Source organism: Curcuma longa, chromosome 1 (assembly GCF_044706935.1).
Source record: "Curcuma longa cultivar G26 ecotype Majalengka, Jawa Barat chromosome 1, ITB_CL_G26_1.1, whole genome shotgun sequence".
Classification (NCBI taxonomy): domain Eukaryota; kingdom Viridiplantae; phylum Streptophyta; class Magnoliopsida; order Zingiberales; family Zingiberaceae; genus Curcuma; species Curcuma longa.
In genome coordinates this window covers 21,684,244-21,701,642 of record NC_133861.1, presented here as the reverse complement: position 1 = coordinate 21,701,642, position 17,399 = coordinate 21,684,244, and the positions used below count along the sequence as shown (strand labels likewise).

The following is a 17,399-nucleotide window of genomic DNA, read 5'->3' as shown; positions in this document are numbered from 1 at the left end:
GCCAATAGACGAACCGAATGGCTCGTTTCGTCAGTAACAATGTCTATATATAATTTACAGATCTCGTTGATCTCTAGAGCTTTTTATGTGGAACCCACTTGCCACGCGGCAGTATTCTAGTCGTCGAGCAGTGAGAATTGGCAGTTTGCTCCTTTGGAGCGAATCCCTTTGGTCGACGGTTGTGGGGTTGGAGAGCGAGAGAGCGAATTGGTTGACCACTTTTGGTGGATGGCGAAAATTATTAACTCCAATTTTTTTCTTTTTTTTCTTTTGCAAAAGTTGATCACCTCTTAAAATTTACTCTCTGTTAATTTGTTAAATATATAGAAAGAAGTAAACAAATGCAAAAAAAAATTTAAAAAGCAATTTTGTAGTTTTATTATTATTAAAAGGGTATTTTTATGTTGAAAAAATATATTATTTAAGGGTGGGAGATAATTGTATTTTACAACTCCCTAAAATTTAGGAAATACAATGTAATAATTTATTTAAATATATATTTATTTATTTAAAGTTGGACGATAAGGATAATAACGAGCGCTGATTTGCGGCCATCAAAATTTCTCCCGATATATTTATTATTTATTTATTATTTATTTTTTTAATCTAATCCTGAACCCTTACCCAGCTGCGGAACACTCCTCCGGTCAGTTCTCCGTCTCCATCACCGACCGAACACCGCCTTCGTTGCTCAGCGCCTCTCGTGTCTCTCTTCTCCATCCCGTTCCCGATCGAACACCACCTCTCATCCCATCGCGGTGCTCAAGTTCAGGTTACTTCTCCGATAAATAGTTCTATCTTTTTGTGTGTTGTTTCTTTCTCCATGCCTAAATGTTAGTTCTCGATGTTGTTGATAAACCACCTGCCGGTTTCTGCGTCATTTATTTTAATTGTATCTTATGATTTGTAAATAAGCAAGCTGAATAATATTCTTGACCTCGGTTCTGTTTTTGTTTTTTGTTTTCTTTCTTTTCTTGAAAAAAAACATTGAACGAGTGTTCAGATCATTCACTAATTTGTCGCATATAGAAAAAGCTTAAAACTGATACAAAGATGTCCCAATCCTGTGAACATGCAAGGCAGTAACTGCTTACAAAGACGCAAACAATCCACAGGATCAAACATAGTAAAACCATAACCACCACTTCAGTGAGGTTACAAAAATTTTCTTGCAGTTTGGCCTCGGTTTCTCCAAGCATGCTTACTGAATCAAGATGGATTGTGGTCAGCTTGCACAGAATTCCATGTTCCATTCTTTTTTATTATATGATTTAAGACGCTCGAGTTATTTCAAAGTTTTTGGTGTATGTGTTCTTGGTGCAGCAGTTAATAGTTTAATTATTATTGTTTTTATTTGTTTTGCTAGTTTGTAGCTTGTAGTTAGTAGTTTGGTTGCAAACTGTACATTCTGTTCGTTATGGAATAGTTTGATTAGTATTTTGAGATATAGTTGACTTGCTTTTGATTGCCACCAAATTATAATGTGTGGAAAATGATTAATGTGCGGTTTAACCTGTGGATCTAAGTCAGTCCGACCAATGATTTGAGCTGGATCAATGATGGGGTGGACATGCAGATCAATGAGTTCACTCACTAGCTCAATCACTGAACCAGTGATTTGGAGCTTGTCCTGTTTGATTTGCAGTTCACATTTTATAACTAATTTAGGCATTTTGAGGATGAAAAAACAAATGATCATAAGTGGCTTCCTAAAACCTTAGTTGGGAAAGGTTTAAATAGGCAGAGCTCAGGCAACACAAGGAGGGATGTGGTAGAAGGCAGCTGAGAAGTTAATCAGGTACTGGAAGATCCTCATAGGCGACGATGTAATCTTCAATTCTTTCTTTTTCAATTGTATCATTGTTTATATTGGTCGAAGTTATGATTTTATTTTTTGCTGATGTTTCGTAGGTCATGATCATAAGAGGCTAGGATAAGGGTGAGACAGACCTCATCAAACGTGTCATTATCACAGAATATTGTTGAATGGAAAATTTTGGTCTGTTCTTTGACTATATACACTGCCGATTTTGCTAAATCAAAGTGATTTTTTCCCTAGAAGATCCCAAATGTGGACTGTATGGGTGCAGTAGTTTGATCATGAATCTGAGGCCAATTGCCCCATCAGGGCTGTTTCAAGCTTTGAATCAGCACACTGATTATTAAATTGAAGTGTTTGTTATTTATTTAATTGAGATCAGATGTCAGAGATTATATTAATCCACTGAAAAATCTATATGAGATAGTCGATTAGTACAGTAGCTGGATACACATTTCTTGGGAAATTTAGAAGTTCTTCATGATTCAGCCAAACTGACTTTTTTTATGCTTTTTTTTGTTCACTTATTACCATGTTTTTTCATCATTTTATCGTTTTATGCATGTAAATATTCCACATAGGTTGTTTAATAGTTGAAGTTTCTATCTATAACAATCTGGAGTTCTACATAATCATTTTATATTTTATAATGTTTTAGTGCAGTGGAAAAGTGAAATATGCTGTTCTCCTGTTTGTATTAAAATTTTCTAATTGTGCATTTGTCTCCATAATTTGCCATAATCATCTGAAGGCTCGTTCAAGGTATATGGATTTTTTCCAATAATTTGCCATGATAATATGGATTCTCCATTATTTGCCATAATGTTTGCATAAATTTTTCAAATTTTATGGATTCTCCATAATTTGCCATAATCATGATTTAATGAAGTGGAAAAGGCTTGTACTTTCCAGTATGGGAGTAGAATCCATTTTCTATATGGATTCTATAATTTCAATATTGATTTACATTTCCATTGAAAGCTTATTTCTTGTTAACATGTTATCAGATTGTGTTGTTCTCATTTCAGGCGAAGAAACACATCGAACAAGGGCAAGGACATGAGGGTGGAATCTTTTCAATTGAAGCTCCCCTTCATGTTTCCAATGTCCAGGTGCTTGACCCAGATAATGGGTACAATCTCTTCAATATTCCCTCATCAGCTTGATTTTATGTTGAATTTCCAAATTTGGTTACTCTAAAAGATAAAATTGTCGCTCATGCAAGAAGCCATGTAAGATTGGGTATAAATATCTGGAAGATGGAAGCACGTGGCGCTAGAGGGCTTGCTGCATCTGGAGCTATAATTCCTCGCCCTGAGATACTAAAAGAAAGGAGAAAACCAAGACCTAGCTTTGGTACATTCAGTTTTACTTGATTGCCAAAGTTGTTTTCTTAAATTCAGCTGTTTACATACATCCATTGGTTGCACTAATTGTTTGTCATATCAATTGAGAGGAATAAAATATTGAATTGTTATTTTTTAAAGATGAACCATCACATCATATTTATATGACAACCATAACACCCTATAACTCAAATACCTAAAGTGGAACTAGACCCACAACATTTAGAGTAATGAACTTAATAACTCTTACACCCTTCCTCTAGCTTATACATGAACTAGAAAAAAAATATCACGAAAGAAGAAAAACATGAATCTAAGGCCCGTGCAATAAAGAATGACATGATTCTTGTGATGGTCGAGAAGTTTGATGCCATGATGCTTTGCACTGAAGGCCAGACTAAAGTTGAGATATCTTCAATTGATAAATCTTCAAAAGACAGTTGGTGACGATTTTGAAGGATTCAATATAATATTTTCCCCTAGCTCCACATCAAATTGAAGATACCACATAATGTTAAGTTTGCAAAGATGTGACTGACAACTTCTGAGAGTTTGTTGAATGAAAGATAGATTAAGATTCTTGCATCTGTGTGAGATGAGTAAACAAAGTCATTTTCATATCTAACAAAGTTAACATCCATCCAATACGATCAATGTGGGTAATCTATATAATGTAACAATCTCTTTAAAGAACAATGTAGCTATATGAGATGCATCATCGATCTTCTTGTGGGGAATGAAATGTGCCATTTTAGAAAACCTATCTACAACAACTAAGATGCAGTGAAGACTTCGATTGGTTTGAGGTAAGTCTAAGATAGAATCCATACTTATGTCTTTCCATGGCTTATCAAACTAGAAATCTTTTTGCTCTTCATATCCCCTACAACCATCAAATATCCTCTCTCATCTTCCTTCGCTGAATCCTAGTCAAAAAAATCTTTTAAATAAATTTTGGATCAGGACAGGTTAAAAAAAAAAAGGCTATGTCACACACCTCCATAAGTTTGGGCAGGTGATCAACTGAATATTGGTTGGTGCATTCAGAGCTGGAACACCATTATATAGTCTTTTTTCCATGTATCATCTGAATGCTAAGAAATGTGTGTTCAAAGTTGATATACACTCACAAGGAACATACTTCACTTTGTTATGGTTACAGTGGTCTTTGCTATAAAAATTTTGTACTGATTATGATCGAATGTTGTAATGGCCCACAAAGTTGTATTTGGTTGCACAAGGATACGAACTAGGCAGTTTTTCAAATATTGTGTCTGCTTCTCTTTCCATGTCTATTGTTGACTGTTTGTGAAATTTTTGACTCTTAACTTCAACTGTCAGTGGCATCTTTAGGAGATGATCCAATTAGTGAATGGATTCTGACAGAAGGGAAAGCCACACAAATTACAAGAATCACTCCCATTGGTGGAGGCTGCATAAATCATGCAAACCGTTATGTGACTGATTCTGGTTCCTTCTTTGTGAAGACAAACAGGCACGACAAAGTTGAAATGGTTCTTTTATCATGTGCATATCATGTGCTCATTTGCTTGGCCATTGACAATTGTGTATTGACATATATCAGAAGCATAACTATCAGTGTAATAATGAAATCTATTACAACATCATCCAGTTTCTTGATTTCTTTGTTTTTGCAGCATGTGTTTCTTTGTTAATTATATGAAGATTCTAGTATTGTCTCTTTAATTTGTTGCTGAATCTGTACAATACCGAGATTATATGCATGAAGTTCAAGCCTGAAGTTCAAGCCTGTTAGTGAGTGAAATATTTATTTTCCCAATTAGGCCTTTATGAAACAATTTTTGTTGTATGGTACCTATTAACAGCTCTTGGAAGATGGTGTTTATATGGCAATAACATGTTTTTGTTCACCTTTGAATATTGACTCTTTTGAGATGTTATCAGCACTTTAAGCAATTAGAAATTTTCTCTCATTTGATATCCATGACTCAGTTTATTTATTCAGAGAGTTCCATCCTTTTCATTATCTTTGACCATGAAAGCAGTAATGTAAGACTCAAGAAAGTAACTTTTGTGATCAATGTAACTCTCAGTATGGTTCCTTAATTTTTTTGACAAAAATATTTTGCCCTGCAATCGGAAGTGATTTGTTGGCAATAAATTTAACTGCTATGATGCCCTTGGCCTTGTTCTCCATAAAAAGCTTCTGACATGTGGGGCAATATCTTCATGGTTGGCTTATCTAATCATACAAATTTGTCGCTAATTGAGGCAGTTTTTTCTATTTATGTTGTTTTTAACAGAACAATTGGACCATCAATGTTTGAAGGAGAGGCTCTTGGTTTAAATGCAATGTACACCACTCAATCAATTCGAGTTCCCAAGCCATATAAGGTAGTGTGCCTTTTTATATATTCTACCATAGCAATTTTTGAAATCCCTTGGTGTGTAATGTAAACCTCTTTTAATATGTAGGTGGGACCTTTACCAACAGGAGGTTCCTATATAATCATGGAATTTATTGAATTTGGATCTTCCAGAGGGAATCAGGTTACATTGATGTAATCTATTCTTCACAATAATACTTTCTTTTCCATCCCTGTTAACCAAATACCTTTTCTCAGTCAGTTTTAGGAAGAAAGCTTGCAGAAATGCATAAAGCTGCAAAGTCTAGCAAGGGCTTTGGTTTTGATGTCGACAACACTATTGGCAGGTGAAAGCTTCCTGAATAAAACATATTTCCTTTTCACCTTTTAATCATATTGAATGAACTAAAATTTCTTATGCACCAATTTATATGGTTGCCTTTGTCAGGGGTCAACTGCTTCCTCTAGATGTAAAATAACAAAGAAGAAAATTGCCTTTCTGATATGGAATTTATTTTCAGTTACTCTTTGTTAATTACTTCCCTATCATAAGGTCTTTCATGTATTCTTGTCATATTTTCTTTGTGTTCTTTACTTCAGAGTGGCCAATATTTTGTCACACTTGGTTTTCTGATTTAAGCTGTCTTGCTGCAGCACTCCCCAGATAAATAATTGGTGTTCAGATTGGCTTGAGTTCTTTGCTGACTATAGATTGGGCTACCAACTAAAGTTAGCACTAGACCAGTATAGGGACTCGACAATATATGAAAAAGGTGCAGTGCTTGAAACAATATTTTAGCATTTCTTTTGTTGCTTGAAACTATAGTTAGCATCATCATCATTATCATAAAGCCAGTTTTAGTCACACATATTTGGGGTCAGCTATATGGAGCTTATTCTGAAATTTGTGCAAGGCTCCTATCAGTAGTAATATTCAAATCAACTAAATCACTTTTCATTACATTAATTAGAGTTTTCTTTGATCTTCCTTCGCCCATATTATCTTCAAACTCTAATTAATTTTACTCAGGTAACTATTATAGAAAAGTCTTGCTGTTTGAATGTACAAATATTTGTATGACCTTCGGTTTCTGTGTTTGTCTTTCTACACCTCTCATTTTCAGCAAAACAAATTACTATTGAATAATTCGATCAAAGTTTTCCATGAGGACATTTTCTGATTTGAGTAGCTCAACCCAAATAAACATGGACACCCATCGTTGAGGGATTACTTGTTCTTCTTGACACACCTTGTTCCAGATACTCTAGAACTTTTAATGATGCAATTAAACAAGTTGGGAACAAAATATAAGGGATATATATGTAAAGATGTACGCCCCGTTAGTTTCTTGGTTGGCATGTTACTTCATGTCTTTCTGCATGTAATTTCAAAGTCTGATTCTAAAATTCAATATGACCATTTCAAGCTAAGAAATACTGCATTGAAATTTCTGAAGGAAGCGCTTTTGAGTTAAAGGGTCATTCCATTCAAGTTTGTTGCATATTTTTGCTTAGAGAGCCTTCTTCTCAAATATTATAAATATTCACAGTACTCATCAGTTTGAGAGATCTAAAAAACATCCCTGGTGACAATTGAGTTTGCGAATTTAAACAGTTTGTATTTGACATCTTCAATCTTGTGGTGTTTAAGTTTCTACTGGAATTTAATTCCTTATTATACTTTGTCTAATTACTGTTTCTTTTCTTTTTTGTTTTTTTCTTCTCATAAAACAGGCCAGAAATTAGCTAAGAATCTCCAACCACTTTTTGAAGGAGTTGTCATTGAGCCATGCTTACTTCATGGAGACCTATGGAGTGGCAATATCAGCACCGATAGTAACGGCGATCCTGTGATATTGGATCCAGCTTGTTACTGTGAGTCATTGTTGCACAGAATATCAAGTCTTGTCAAACGGCTAACATTTGCAAATTTTTATAGGAAAAATCTAAAGTACAATCTGAGGTTAAATATTTCTTTTCAGTTACTCATTTTTACTGAAATCATATAACTACAATACCATCCTCATTTATACAGATGGTCATAATGAGGCAGAATTTGGGATGTCATGGTGTGCTGGATTTGGAGGATCCTTTTATTCTTCATACTTTGAGGTAAGTATTTCTTGAAGGAAAATATGAGGAACAAATTTGGGGGGATGGCGGTGGAAACCCATGAAAAAGTAGTTTGTTCTCTAATGCAATGGTCATGCTCGGCACTAATCGATCACAAACCAGTGAATTCTCCATCAAATTAAACTTATTTCTTAAGAGTGAAATGAAGTGAATTGGAATTTTATATCCCTCAACAACTGTTCTCTCTCTCTTTTTGGAAAATCTCTTAACTGCTTGTTTTCATGATCATCCAGGTAATGCCCAAACAGCCAGGCTTTGAGAGGAGGAGGGATCTGTATATGCTCTACCATTATCTGAATCACTACAATCTATTTGGTTCAGGCTACAGGTCTTCTGCCCTGTCTATCATAGAGGACTACTTAAGGATGTTGAAGGTCTAAATCCTACAATTCAACACTGTGTCCATGCTTGGAATTCAAGTTGTACAACTTAATTTCTAAATTGTCCTACGGTTTACAAATTAGTTTTTTTTATATACATAATCATATATGAAGGAAAGTTTTGACGCAACAATAAAATTACTATCAAATGATCTAGAAGTCGCGGATTTGATTTATGGAAATAATCTTTGATAAAGCATGGTAAGATTGTGTACAGTGGATTTTCAGGAAAATGATGTTCCAGTTGTCCTTTGTGGTCGGTGCCTTCTATCAAGTCTAAGTTAAATGCAAAATTAGTTCACTTCACCAAGAATAAACAGCATCCTTTGATTGCGTTCCTCATTTGGAGGAAAATTTTTGTAAATACGTCGTAGTTGGGGATCGAACCGCGGGTCCCTGGTTGGATGTCCTACCGTTGCATCATTGCCCCAGGGACTACAGTGGCTTCTCAGGAGTATGAATGTGAGAATTGTCCTTTGTATAATGCATTCTATCAAGTCTAAGTTAATGCAAAATTAGTTCACTTCAACAAGAATTAACAAATAGATGGCATTTTCGATTGGGCATGGTTTGAAATTCTTAGCTTACATTCGAGCACGCTCCATTGCGCAGAACGATAACCACAGTTAGAATTCTTATATCAAAACATGGTGAGGGTCCAGATTGTTTGAGCTCTCTAATTCGCCCACAATTATTGTTGAATAAAGAAAAGGTGAAAAATATAATTGGGTAAAAATCAAAAAATGTTTTAAAGTATATAAATGATATTTTTTTAAAAAAAGGTTAAAAAATATTTTATTATATTGTTTATTTTAAAAATATTTTTATTTTTCACATTATTATAAAAATTATGATTAACTGCTACATTATATAGCAATTATTTTGTAATTATTATTAAATTATAATAATTAATATATATATATATATATATATTATTGTAGCATTGTAATAACTATTATAACATTGTAATAATTAATATAACCGTACAGTAATTACATAAATAGTTATAATTATTTTAAAATAATTTTGATTAAGTTGATAAATTTATTTTAATATAGATTCAAATAAAATAGTTAATTTTTTTATATTGTAATAGTTATAAATTTAAATAGCTCTAAATAAAGAATATGTTTTGATATAGAACATAAGATAAGACTGTTTTTGACTTTTTTTTCTTAAAAAAAAACTTTTTCAACGATTTATCAGATTTTAAGTACATGAATAATACTCTCTTATTAGCGTTGATAGAGAAGGAATATTTTATTTTTATTTTGCAAGCTATAAGAGTGAAAATATAACTTCTGAACAATGAAAGTAAAATAAAAATAGATAAACTATAGGGACAAAATGAAAATTTCTCCGGATTTATTATTTTTTAATTTTTATCTATTCCTGTCCGTAACCCTAGCCGCCCCAACACTACACCTCCTCTCACACGCACGGTTTCTCTTCTCCGTCGACCAAACACCGCCTTCGTTGCTCGGCACCTCTCGTCTCTCACCGTCTCACGCAGGCACGAGCTTTCTCTTCTCCATCCCGTTCCCGATCGAACACCACCTCGGCACCTCTCATCTCTCGCCGAGGTTTCCTTCTCCATCCCATCACGGTGCTAAAGTTCAGGTTGCTTCTCCGATAAATAATTCTTTTTGCGTGTTTTTTTTTGTCCATGATCAAATATTAGATCTCAAGGTTCCGTTCTTTGTTTTTTTCTTTTCTTAAACAAACGTTGAACGAGTGTTCAGATCGTTCACTAATGTGTTGCATATAGTAAAAGCTGAAAACTGATACTAAGATGTCTCAATCCTGTAAATATACGAGCCAGAACTGCTTACAAAGACGCAAAGAATCCACAGGATCAAACATAGTAAAACCACAACCACCACTTCAGTAAGGTTACAAAAATTTGCTTCCAGTTTGGCCCCGGCTTCTCCAAGCATGTTTACTGGATTAAGGTGAATTATTGTCAGCTTGGAAAGAATTCCACCAAATTTGATTCCATTCTTTTTTATTATTTGATTTAAGATGCTTGAATTATTTCAGATTTTGGTGTGTGTGTTCTTGGTGCAGCAGTTATTAGTTTAATTATTTTATGACTTTTCCATTGTGTTTATTTGTTTTGCTAGTTTGTAGCTTGTACTTAGTAGTTTGGTCACAAACATTTTGTTTGTTATAGAATAGTTTGATTACTATTTTGAGACATAGTTGACTTGCTAATGTGTGGAAAATGATTAATTTGTGGTTTAAACTGTGGACATAAGTTAGTCCGACCAATGATCTCGACTGGATCAATGATGGTTGACATGCAGATCAACCAAATTGACTCACTAGCTCGATCACTGAACCAGTGATTTGGAGCTTGTCCAGTTTGATTTCTAGGTCACATTTTATAACTAATTCGTGCATTTTGAGGATGAAAAAACAAATGAACGTAAGTGGCTTCCTAAACCTTAGGTGGGAAAAGGTTTAAACACAAGGAGGGGGGATGGGGTGGAAGGCAGCTGAGAAGTTATTCAGGCACTGGAAGATCCTCAGAGGCGACAACGTAATCTTCAATTCTTTCTTTTTCACTTGTATCATTGTTTACCTTGGTCGAAGTTATGATTTTATCTTTTGCCGATGTTTTGTAGGTCATGATCATAAGAGGCAAGGATAAGGGTGAGACAGGCCTCATCAAACGTGTCATTAGATCTCAGAACAGAGTCATTGTTGAAGGGAAAAATTTGGTCTGTTCTCTGACTATATTCACCACTGATTTTGCTAAATTGAAGTAACTTTTGCCTAAAATATCCCATATACAGACTGTATTGGTGCAGTAGTTAGATCATGAATCTGAGATCAATCGCCCCATCAAGGTTGTTTCAAGCGTTGAATCAAGACACTGGTTCTTAAATTGAAGTGTTTGTTATTTATTTAGTTGAGATCAGTTGTCAGAGATTACATTAATCTACTGAAAAATCTATATGAGATATTGAATTAGTACAGTAGTTGGATACACATTTCTTGGGAAATTTAGAAGTTCTTCATGATTCAGCCAAACTGACATTTTATGCTACTTTTCGTTCATTTGTCATTTTTTTTTTTGTCATTTTATCATTTTCTGCATGTAAATATTCCGCATAGGGTTGTTAATAGTTGAAGTTTCTATCTAGAACAATCTGGAGTTCTACATATTCATTTTATACTTTATAATGATTTAGTGAAGTGGAAAAGTGAAATATGCTGTTCTCTTGTTTGTATTAATTTTTCCGAATTGTGCGTTTGTCTCCATAATTTGCCATAATCATCTGAAGGCTTGTTCAAGGTTATTGCTTGTACTTTTCAGTACAGGAGTAGAATTCATTTCCTTTATGGATTCCATAATTTCCATTTGAAAATTTGTTTCTTGTTAACATGTTATTTACACTATTCTAAAAGCTATTAATATTCTAAGGTCATCTTTGAGAATTAACAAGCTACTTACCCTAGTGTAATCTTCTGGAGTTTTGCTTTTCCAGTGCTATTATGCACAAGTAATGTTATTTATGATCATCATAGTTCCATGTGTTAGTATGATGGGTTCATGAACTTTGATCTTTCATACTAGTACTCTTTGCTATCTGTTATCAGATTGTGTTGTTCTCATTTCAGGTGAAGAAGCACATCAAACAAGGGCAAGGACATGAGGGTGGAATCTTTTCAATCGAAGCTCCCCTTCATGTTTCCAATGTCCAGGTTCTTGACCCAGTTAATGGGTACAATCTCTTCAACATTCCCTCATCAGCTTGATTTTGTGTTGAATTCCCAAATTTGGTTACTCTTTATAAGTAAAATTGTTACTCGTGCAGGAAGCCATGTAAGATCGGGTATAAGCGTCTGGAAGATGGAACTAAAGTACGGGTCTCTAGAGGACTTGCTGCATCTGGAGCTATAATTCCTCGCCCTGAAATACTAAAAGAAAGGCGAAAACCAAGACCTAGCTTTGGTACATTCAGTTTTACTTGATTGCTAAAGTTGCTTTCTTAAATTCAGTTGTTTACATACATCCATTGGTTGCGCTAATTGTTTGTCATATCAGTTGAGAGGAATAAAACATTGAATTGTTATTTTTTAAAGGTGAACCATCACTTCATATTTATATGCCTACTATAACACCTTATAACTCAAATACCTAATGTGGAACTAGACCCATGTACCTGATGTCTGCCCATATCTACAACTTTTGCAACTGTTTGTAATGGATCTGAATTATTATCATACTAAAATTATCTTTTGCAGTTGGTCCCAAGGATACACCAATCGATCTTGTACTCGAAAAGACATACGATGCTAAAGCTGGAATTGGCATGCCTGATCTCTAGAGAAGTCCTTGATTAGGCAAAATCATCCTCCCTTCTGCATCATCATCATCCAGGAAGTTCAGATCCCTTAATTTGGCGAAATCTGTTTCTTGTTCAAATATGCACCGTGACTTTGATTTGTTTAAGGTTCAACTCTTGCATGATAAATGTCAACGCTATTACTTGATTTTGCTAGCACATAGCTGTGATGTTAGCAAGGATTTCAAGCGTAAACTGCAATTGTGTTGCATTACTTGCTCTCGACAAACACTTAACTATAGTTAGATGAAAGTGCCATGAACCTGATGGTTTATTTAGTCTAGTTATTGAGTTGGTGATGATGTGAGGTGAGATCCATGTTCATTCTGGTGATTTACTTATCTATTTTTCTTGCTTTTTGTAGTTTGATGATGTAATTGAACCTGTATCTTTGAAGGCATCTCACAAAGTATGGACAAAGTGCATTCTTTGCACCACATTGTCACCCATCTTTCAATATCAGGCATTCCGATCAATCCATACCCAGCCAGAAAACCCTAAACCGTAAAAGGAGTGAACTAGTGAGAAACAGTTGCCCAAAGTTAATCTTGCTTGTCAATCAATACCCAGTGGAATTAACCCTACAAGCCCTAAAGTCATATTGCTTCTTATAAAAGGTGGACCCAAAGTTCAATTGCTTGTCATTCCTATGTGCAGTGGCATGGGGATTAACATCTTCTACAACAACAATCATCTGTACTACACCTGCAGTCATATTGGTTCTAAAGCTGATATAAGCAATAATTTAGCTAAATTATTTTGGTGCAAGGAAACTAAGTGTCCTAGGTGACAAACAGTGTCAGCATCTCATCTGCAAAACTAGTGTTTATCGAATTGCAAAATGGGTAATCAAAAAAATTGATAAAATCTTGTGGCTACCTTAGTAGTAGAGGACAAAATTAAGATTCAAATGAAAATCATTTAGTAACTTCACTCAGATGCAAAAGGGCAATCAATCAAGGTAGTTTGGGAATACTAGATCTGAACCTGCACAACCAAGCCTTTTCTAGTTCATGGTGATGGAACCTATTATCCAACACAAAGTTGTTGGATGAAGTTTAGACCATGTATGATTCTGAAAATAGATAAAATTTTGGTCCTATCTGCAAAGGCTCCTCATCATAACTGTGATTTATGAGTTGTTATTTTAGTTATTTAATTGCAGTGCACTCATATTTTTTCCTTTCTCAATTTTCCAAGGATGAATAATTATTGCAAGTAGCTACGAGGCACAACTCAGAACTAACGAGGGAGAAAAGAAAACTAAATTAGCAAACTAGAAATACAAGGTTGATCAAACTCACTATACAAAGGGGAACGGCGACAAGTAGTACTCTCTCACACGCGATGCACCATCTCTTGCCAGAATCCCCTCCAAATCCCCCATGGTTCTTGCTAACCAAATCTCTAAGCTCCTCTGAATCTCCTTGAACTTGTTCCTCACCGAGTCCAATGATTTTCTTGCACTTGATTTACCTTCTGCTGTCAACCCATCTCCTAACGGCCTTCTTATCGACTCTGCTTGCACTGAACTCAGCTTTTGTCTTGTTTCCGATGCACAATTCTGCAGGCGAAATGCTTCGAGCAAGAACTCAGTCTGTCGTTGTGTTCGGAACTCTGGAGTTAGGGTTGGATCGCAGGGCTCGTTCACTCTCTGTAGAGTTAAATTCAAATTAGGTAAAAATGACGAATTGTCAACATATGAAAATTGAAGGCAAATATTTTTAGCCACTCTCTGTTTCTCGGCTAAATGGGCATCCAACAAGAAACCTATCCATGTCGTTCTAAAAATAACGAGTACTCCACATATTCATATTTACCTTCCTCTTGATAGATTTTGCCATTTTTAGAATACAAAGACCTTCAAAGATGAAGCCAACATGCCAAATTGTCCCTTGCATTTGCAATTATGTTCGATTGTTTTCTAATTTTCTTCAGAAAACAGTTGCATCCATTAGTCAAGATCATAAAGCAGCAACCTTCAAACTTTATAGGTCAACTCTCAGTGAAATTGACAACAAAAATCCTATTCCTCCATTATGCTCTAACATGGTATATCACTAAATTTCAAACTAATCAAATCATTCATTGTTACAACAACTAATGTCTTCTTTGGTCTCTATTCCTTGAATCTTGCGCTAATTGATTCAGCTTTTAACTATAATATGTGGATCATTTATGAACCTGCCTATATAACCTTAGCCTATTTTCTTTCATTTTATCATTTATTGGAGCCACATCTAATTGGACAAAATAAGAATTGAAAGATAAGAACAGAAAAGTCAGTCAAATTAACTTACCATTTTCCTACATAAAGCATCAACTTTTCCAGCAAGAGATTGATATCTCTTTGCTTGCTTCCTCATCAATGAAGTTATTTTGGACAAATCTCCAGCCCCGACTTTTTCCAGGTAAACCAATTCTTCTTCAAGAAGTTTAAGCTTAGTGGAAATGCCAGAAGATTCACTATCAACCTTCCAAGGGGATTCCCGCCTGAATATCAGTTTTCAATTATAGTAAGACATCGTACTCACTGGCTAGGTGGATACAATTAAATTTACCTTGCCACTAACTGCTTCATACTATTTGTTGTGTCAAGTGAGTCATACAGCATATCCTGCAGTGATGTAATGAGAGAAAGCAGTGATGCCAAAATCTGATTGTATAACATGTGACCATAGCATAATAACAACTCAATGATCCAAATAAATGTTAGCTGTGACCAACATGAAAAGTTTGTTGCTATGAAAGGAATCATTACCATGATTAAAACATGCAATGCTATTGAATAGTACTGAAACAATACTCGTCACCAATCTACAATTTCATGGCACAAAAAATCAATCCAAATGAAATGCACTAGTTATATATCATTTGTAGGTCACTTGGATGTTGTATTAATTTCTCAAACTTTCCTTCAGTTCTCTGCCCAATTTTGGGAAATTGAATCTCAATGGAATAGTTTACCTTTTCTGCCTCCCTCTCCCTAACAATGCCCTTTCTTTCTTCTCTTATACTTTATCAAGCCTCAAATGCTAACTGGAGTCACCCTAACAAAAACTTCAGGGTTTCCAGATTTTAAAGAACAAATTCAACTAATATCAACTTGAAGTAAGCTAACAAATAAATCATGACAAATTCGATATTTTGCATGTTTACAAAGAACCAGATGATTTTAGAAGAACGCTATGCACATTCCATTAAGATATAACAACTGTTTTGTGCAAACTTAGTTCAGTCTGCAGGCAAGCATGATAAGGGTAAAACACACTAAGCTTAACACTGAAAATTTAAAGCAGCATAGGTAACACTGAAACCCTTACCTGCCATCCACTAGACTGATCCGACCACTGTTTCATGCCTTCCGAAGGCATGAACAGCTCCCTTCCATTGCTGTTCTGCTGAATCGCCACCAATTTTCCATTCCTTGCCAGTAACCTCTCCTCCGGAACCCTAACCCTGGTGAAACCCCCTCCAGTACCACTGTCCTCCACCAAATCCAGCCCAACTCCACCAACCTCCTCCTTCCTCGTCATGAACTCGAGCATCTCGTCCCTCTCCGCCACTTCCCTCTCTAGCCTCTCAATCGCGGCATTAAGATCCGCCCTCTCCCGCTCCGTCTCCTCCAATCGCGCCCTCAAACCCGAAATCTCCGCCTCCGCGGCATCCACCCGGAGGAGGAGGCGCCTGTCCTCCTGCTGCCAGCGGGCGCGGTGACCCGCGAAGATCTCGGCCACTCGCGCATTGGCCTTGGCGTCTTCCTTCCCCCGCGACCTTAGCGTTCGGAGCTGGTCCTCGGCTTCGAATAGCTTCGTCGCGAGGATCCGGTTGCGGGACTGGAGCGACGACACGTACGAGAGGGATAACTTGGGGAGGAGACCCAGGAACAAGGCGAAGCTGAGGCCGATGTAGGATGAGAACAGAGACGCCTCTGTCTCCGCCGGCGGCGCTTCCGCCTTGTCCCCCTCGATCGCCACTGCCTCGCCGACTGCGATCGCATCGGACGCCATTATTTCCGACCAGTCCCGTCCCTACTGGAGCCGCTGGGGCAAGCTATATAATAGGGCGCTTCCACTCCAATTTACCAAAAAAAACCCCTATATTTGTGATATTAACTGATCGCGGCTTCAACATGTTGGTTAAGTTTGAGCAGGCCTAATTTGAAAACTCAGATAAAATTTTACTTGAGTAAATAAAAAAAGTCTAAGTGCCAAACTGAAAATGAGTGAAATTTGAAGGGCCAAATTGCATTTTCTGCAGCTATTTGGAATTATATGCAAATGATGGCCCAAAAAAAAAAGCTGTTGGCTTTTCGGTCTTCTACTTTACAGGAAATGATGAGTTTGGTCAATATTTTGTCTCTCTCTCTCTCTCTTATTTTTTCACAGACGTAGAAGACAACAATCAGCTGGGGCCATAATTTATGTGTCCAATAAATGTTTAATCAATATATATTTTTAAATACCTATAAAATAGTTTAGTAGATGAAATCTTTATGACTATATTAATTTACGTTTGTTGTTTGCTACTGACCATTTTAAATCTTAAATTTTAAATTATTATTTTTAATTACCTTTACTTTTCAACTTTCTATTTCCAACCTAAATATAGATAAAAACTAGAGTTTGTTTTAGCACCTTTCAATAAGATTATCATTTTCTTTTTCTTTTTTTTGCATTTTAGAGAGCAATGAAAGATGGCAGTAGGTTTGAAAACTCAAAATGAAAAAAACAAAGATAAAAGTTTCAGCTTTCTGGTTCTTCAGCCTTAAAAGACCAGCAGCTACGGATGTTTGCGCAGGTGTGAGAGTACAAGTTCACGAGCTCCATTTCCAAATAAAAATATCATGAATGGATGTGGTCGAAATATTTCTCTGCTCAATTTTCAATCAAAGGAGTGGTACGTACATGCCTAAGACCTTATTTATGAGTTGATTATTACGAAACAGACTTATTCAAATGGATAAGAATCAAATCTCAGCGAAATCGAAATAATACTTTCTCTGTAATGATCAACTA

The 17,399-nt window shown here is 35.7% G+C and overlaps 3 protein-coding genes across 10 annotated transcripts; 2 read left to right on the top strand and 1 right to left on the bottom strand.

Annotated features, from left to right (window-relative positions):
- The first annotated feature begins 639 nt into the window (after positions 1 to 639).
- Positions 640 to 8,106, top strand: LOC141834092 (protein-ribulosamine 3-kinase, chloroplastic). Of its 8 annotated transcripts, none has more exons than XM_074721564.1 (11): positions 640 to 772; positions 2,848 to 2,931; positions 3,048 to 3,175; positions 4,507 to 4,660; positions 5,451 to 5,541; positions 5,623 to 5,697; positions 5,772 to 5,860; positions 6,168 to 6,286; positions 7,248 to 7,388; positions 7,549 to 7,625; positions 7,880 to 8,106. In XM_074721564.1, the coding sequence occupies exons 2-11, from the start codon at positions 2,879 to 2,881 to the stop codon at positions 8,024 to 8,026; spliced, it is 1,074 nt and encodes a 357-aa protein (XP_074577665.1). In that variant the 5' UTR covers positions 640 to 772; positions 2,848 to 2,878; the 3' UTR covers positions 8,027 to 8,106. The 8 variants fall into 8 exon arrangements, with proteins under 8 accessions (XP_074577665.1, XP_074577658.1, XP_074577672.1 ...); XM_074721557.1 differs by having other exon boundaries at positions 3,045 to 3,175; XM_074721571.1 differs by having other exon boundaries at positions 2,848 to 2,951.
- Positions 8,107 to 9,434: 1,328 nt separating this feature from the next.
- Positions 9,435 to 12,683, top strand: LOC141840150 (uncharacterized). Its single transcript, XM_074728058.1, has 6 exons — positions 9,435 to 9,646; positions 10,478 to 10,568; positions 10,654 to 10,749; positions 11,654 to 11,757; positions 11,851 to 11,987; positions 12,281 to 12,683. The coding sequence occupies exons 2-6, from the start codon at positions 10,509 to 10,511 to the stop codon at positions 12,361 to 12,363; spliced, it is 480 nt and encodes a 159-aa protein (XP_074584159.1). The 5' UTR covers positions 9,435 to 9,646; positions 10,478 to 10,508; the 3' UTR covers positions 12,364 to 12,683.
- Positions 12,684 to 13,573: 890 nt separating this feature from the next.
- Positions 13,574 to 16,391, bottom strand: LOC141833218 (uncharacterized). Its single transcript, XM_074720606.1, has 4 exons — positions 15,705 to 16,391; positions 14,943 to 14,998; positions 14,682 to 14,874; positions 13,574 to 14,035 (listed from the first exon to the last, which is right to left on the bottom strand). Exons 1-4 carry the CDS (start codon positions 16,389 to 16,391, stop codon positions 13,685 to 13,687), a joined length of 1,287 nt encoding a protein of 428 aa, XP_074576707.1. The 3' UTR covers positions 13,574 to 13,684.
- Between the last annotated feature and the right edge of the window lie 1,008 nt (positions 16,392 to 17,399).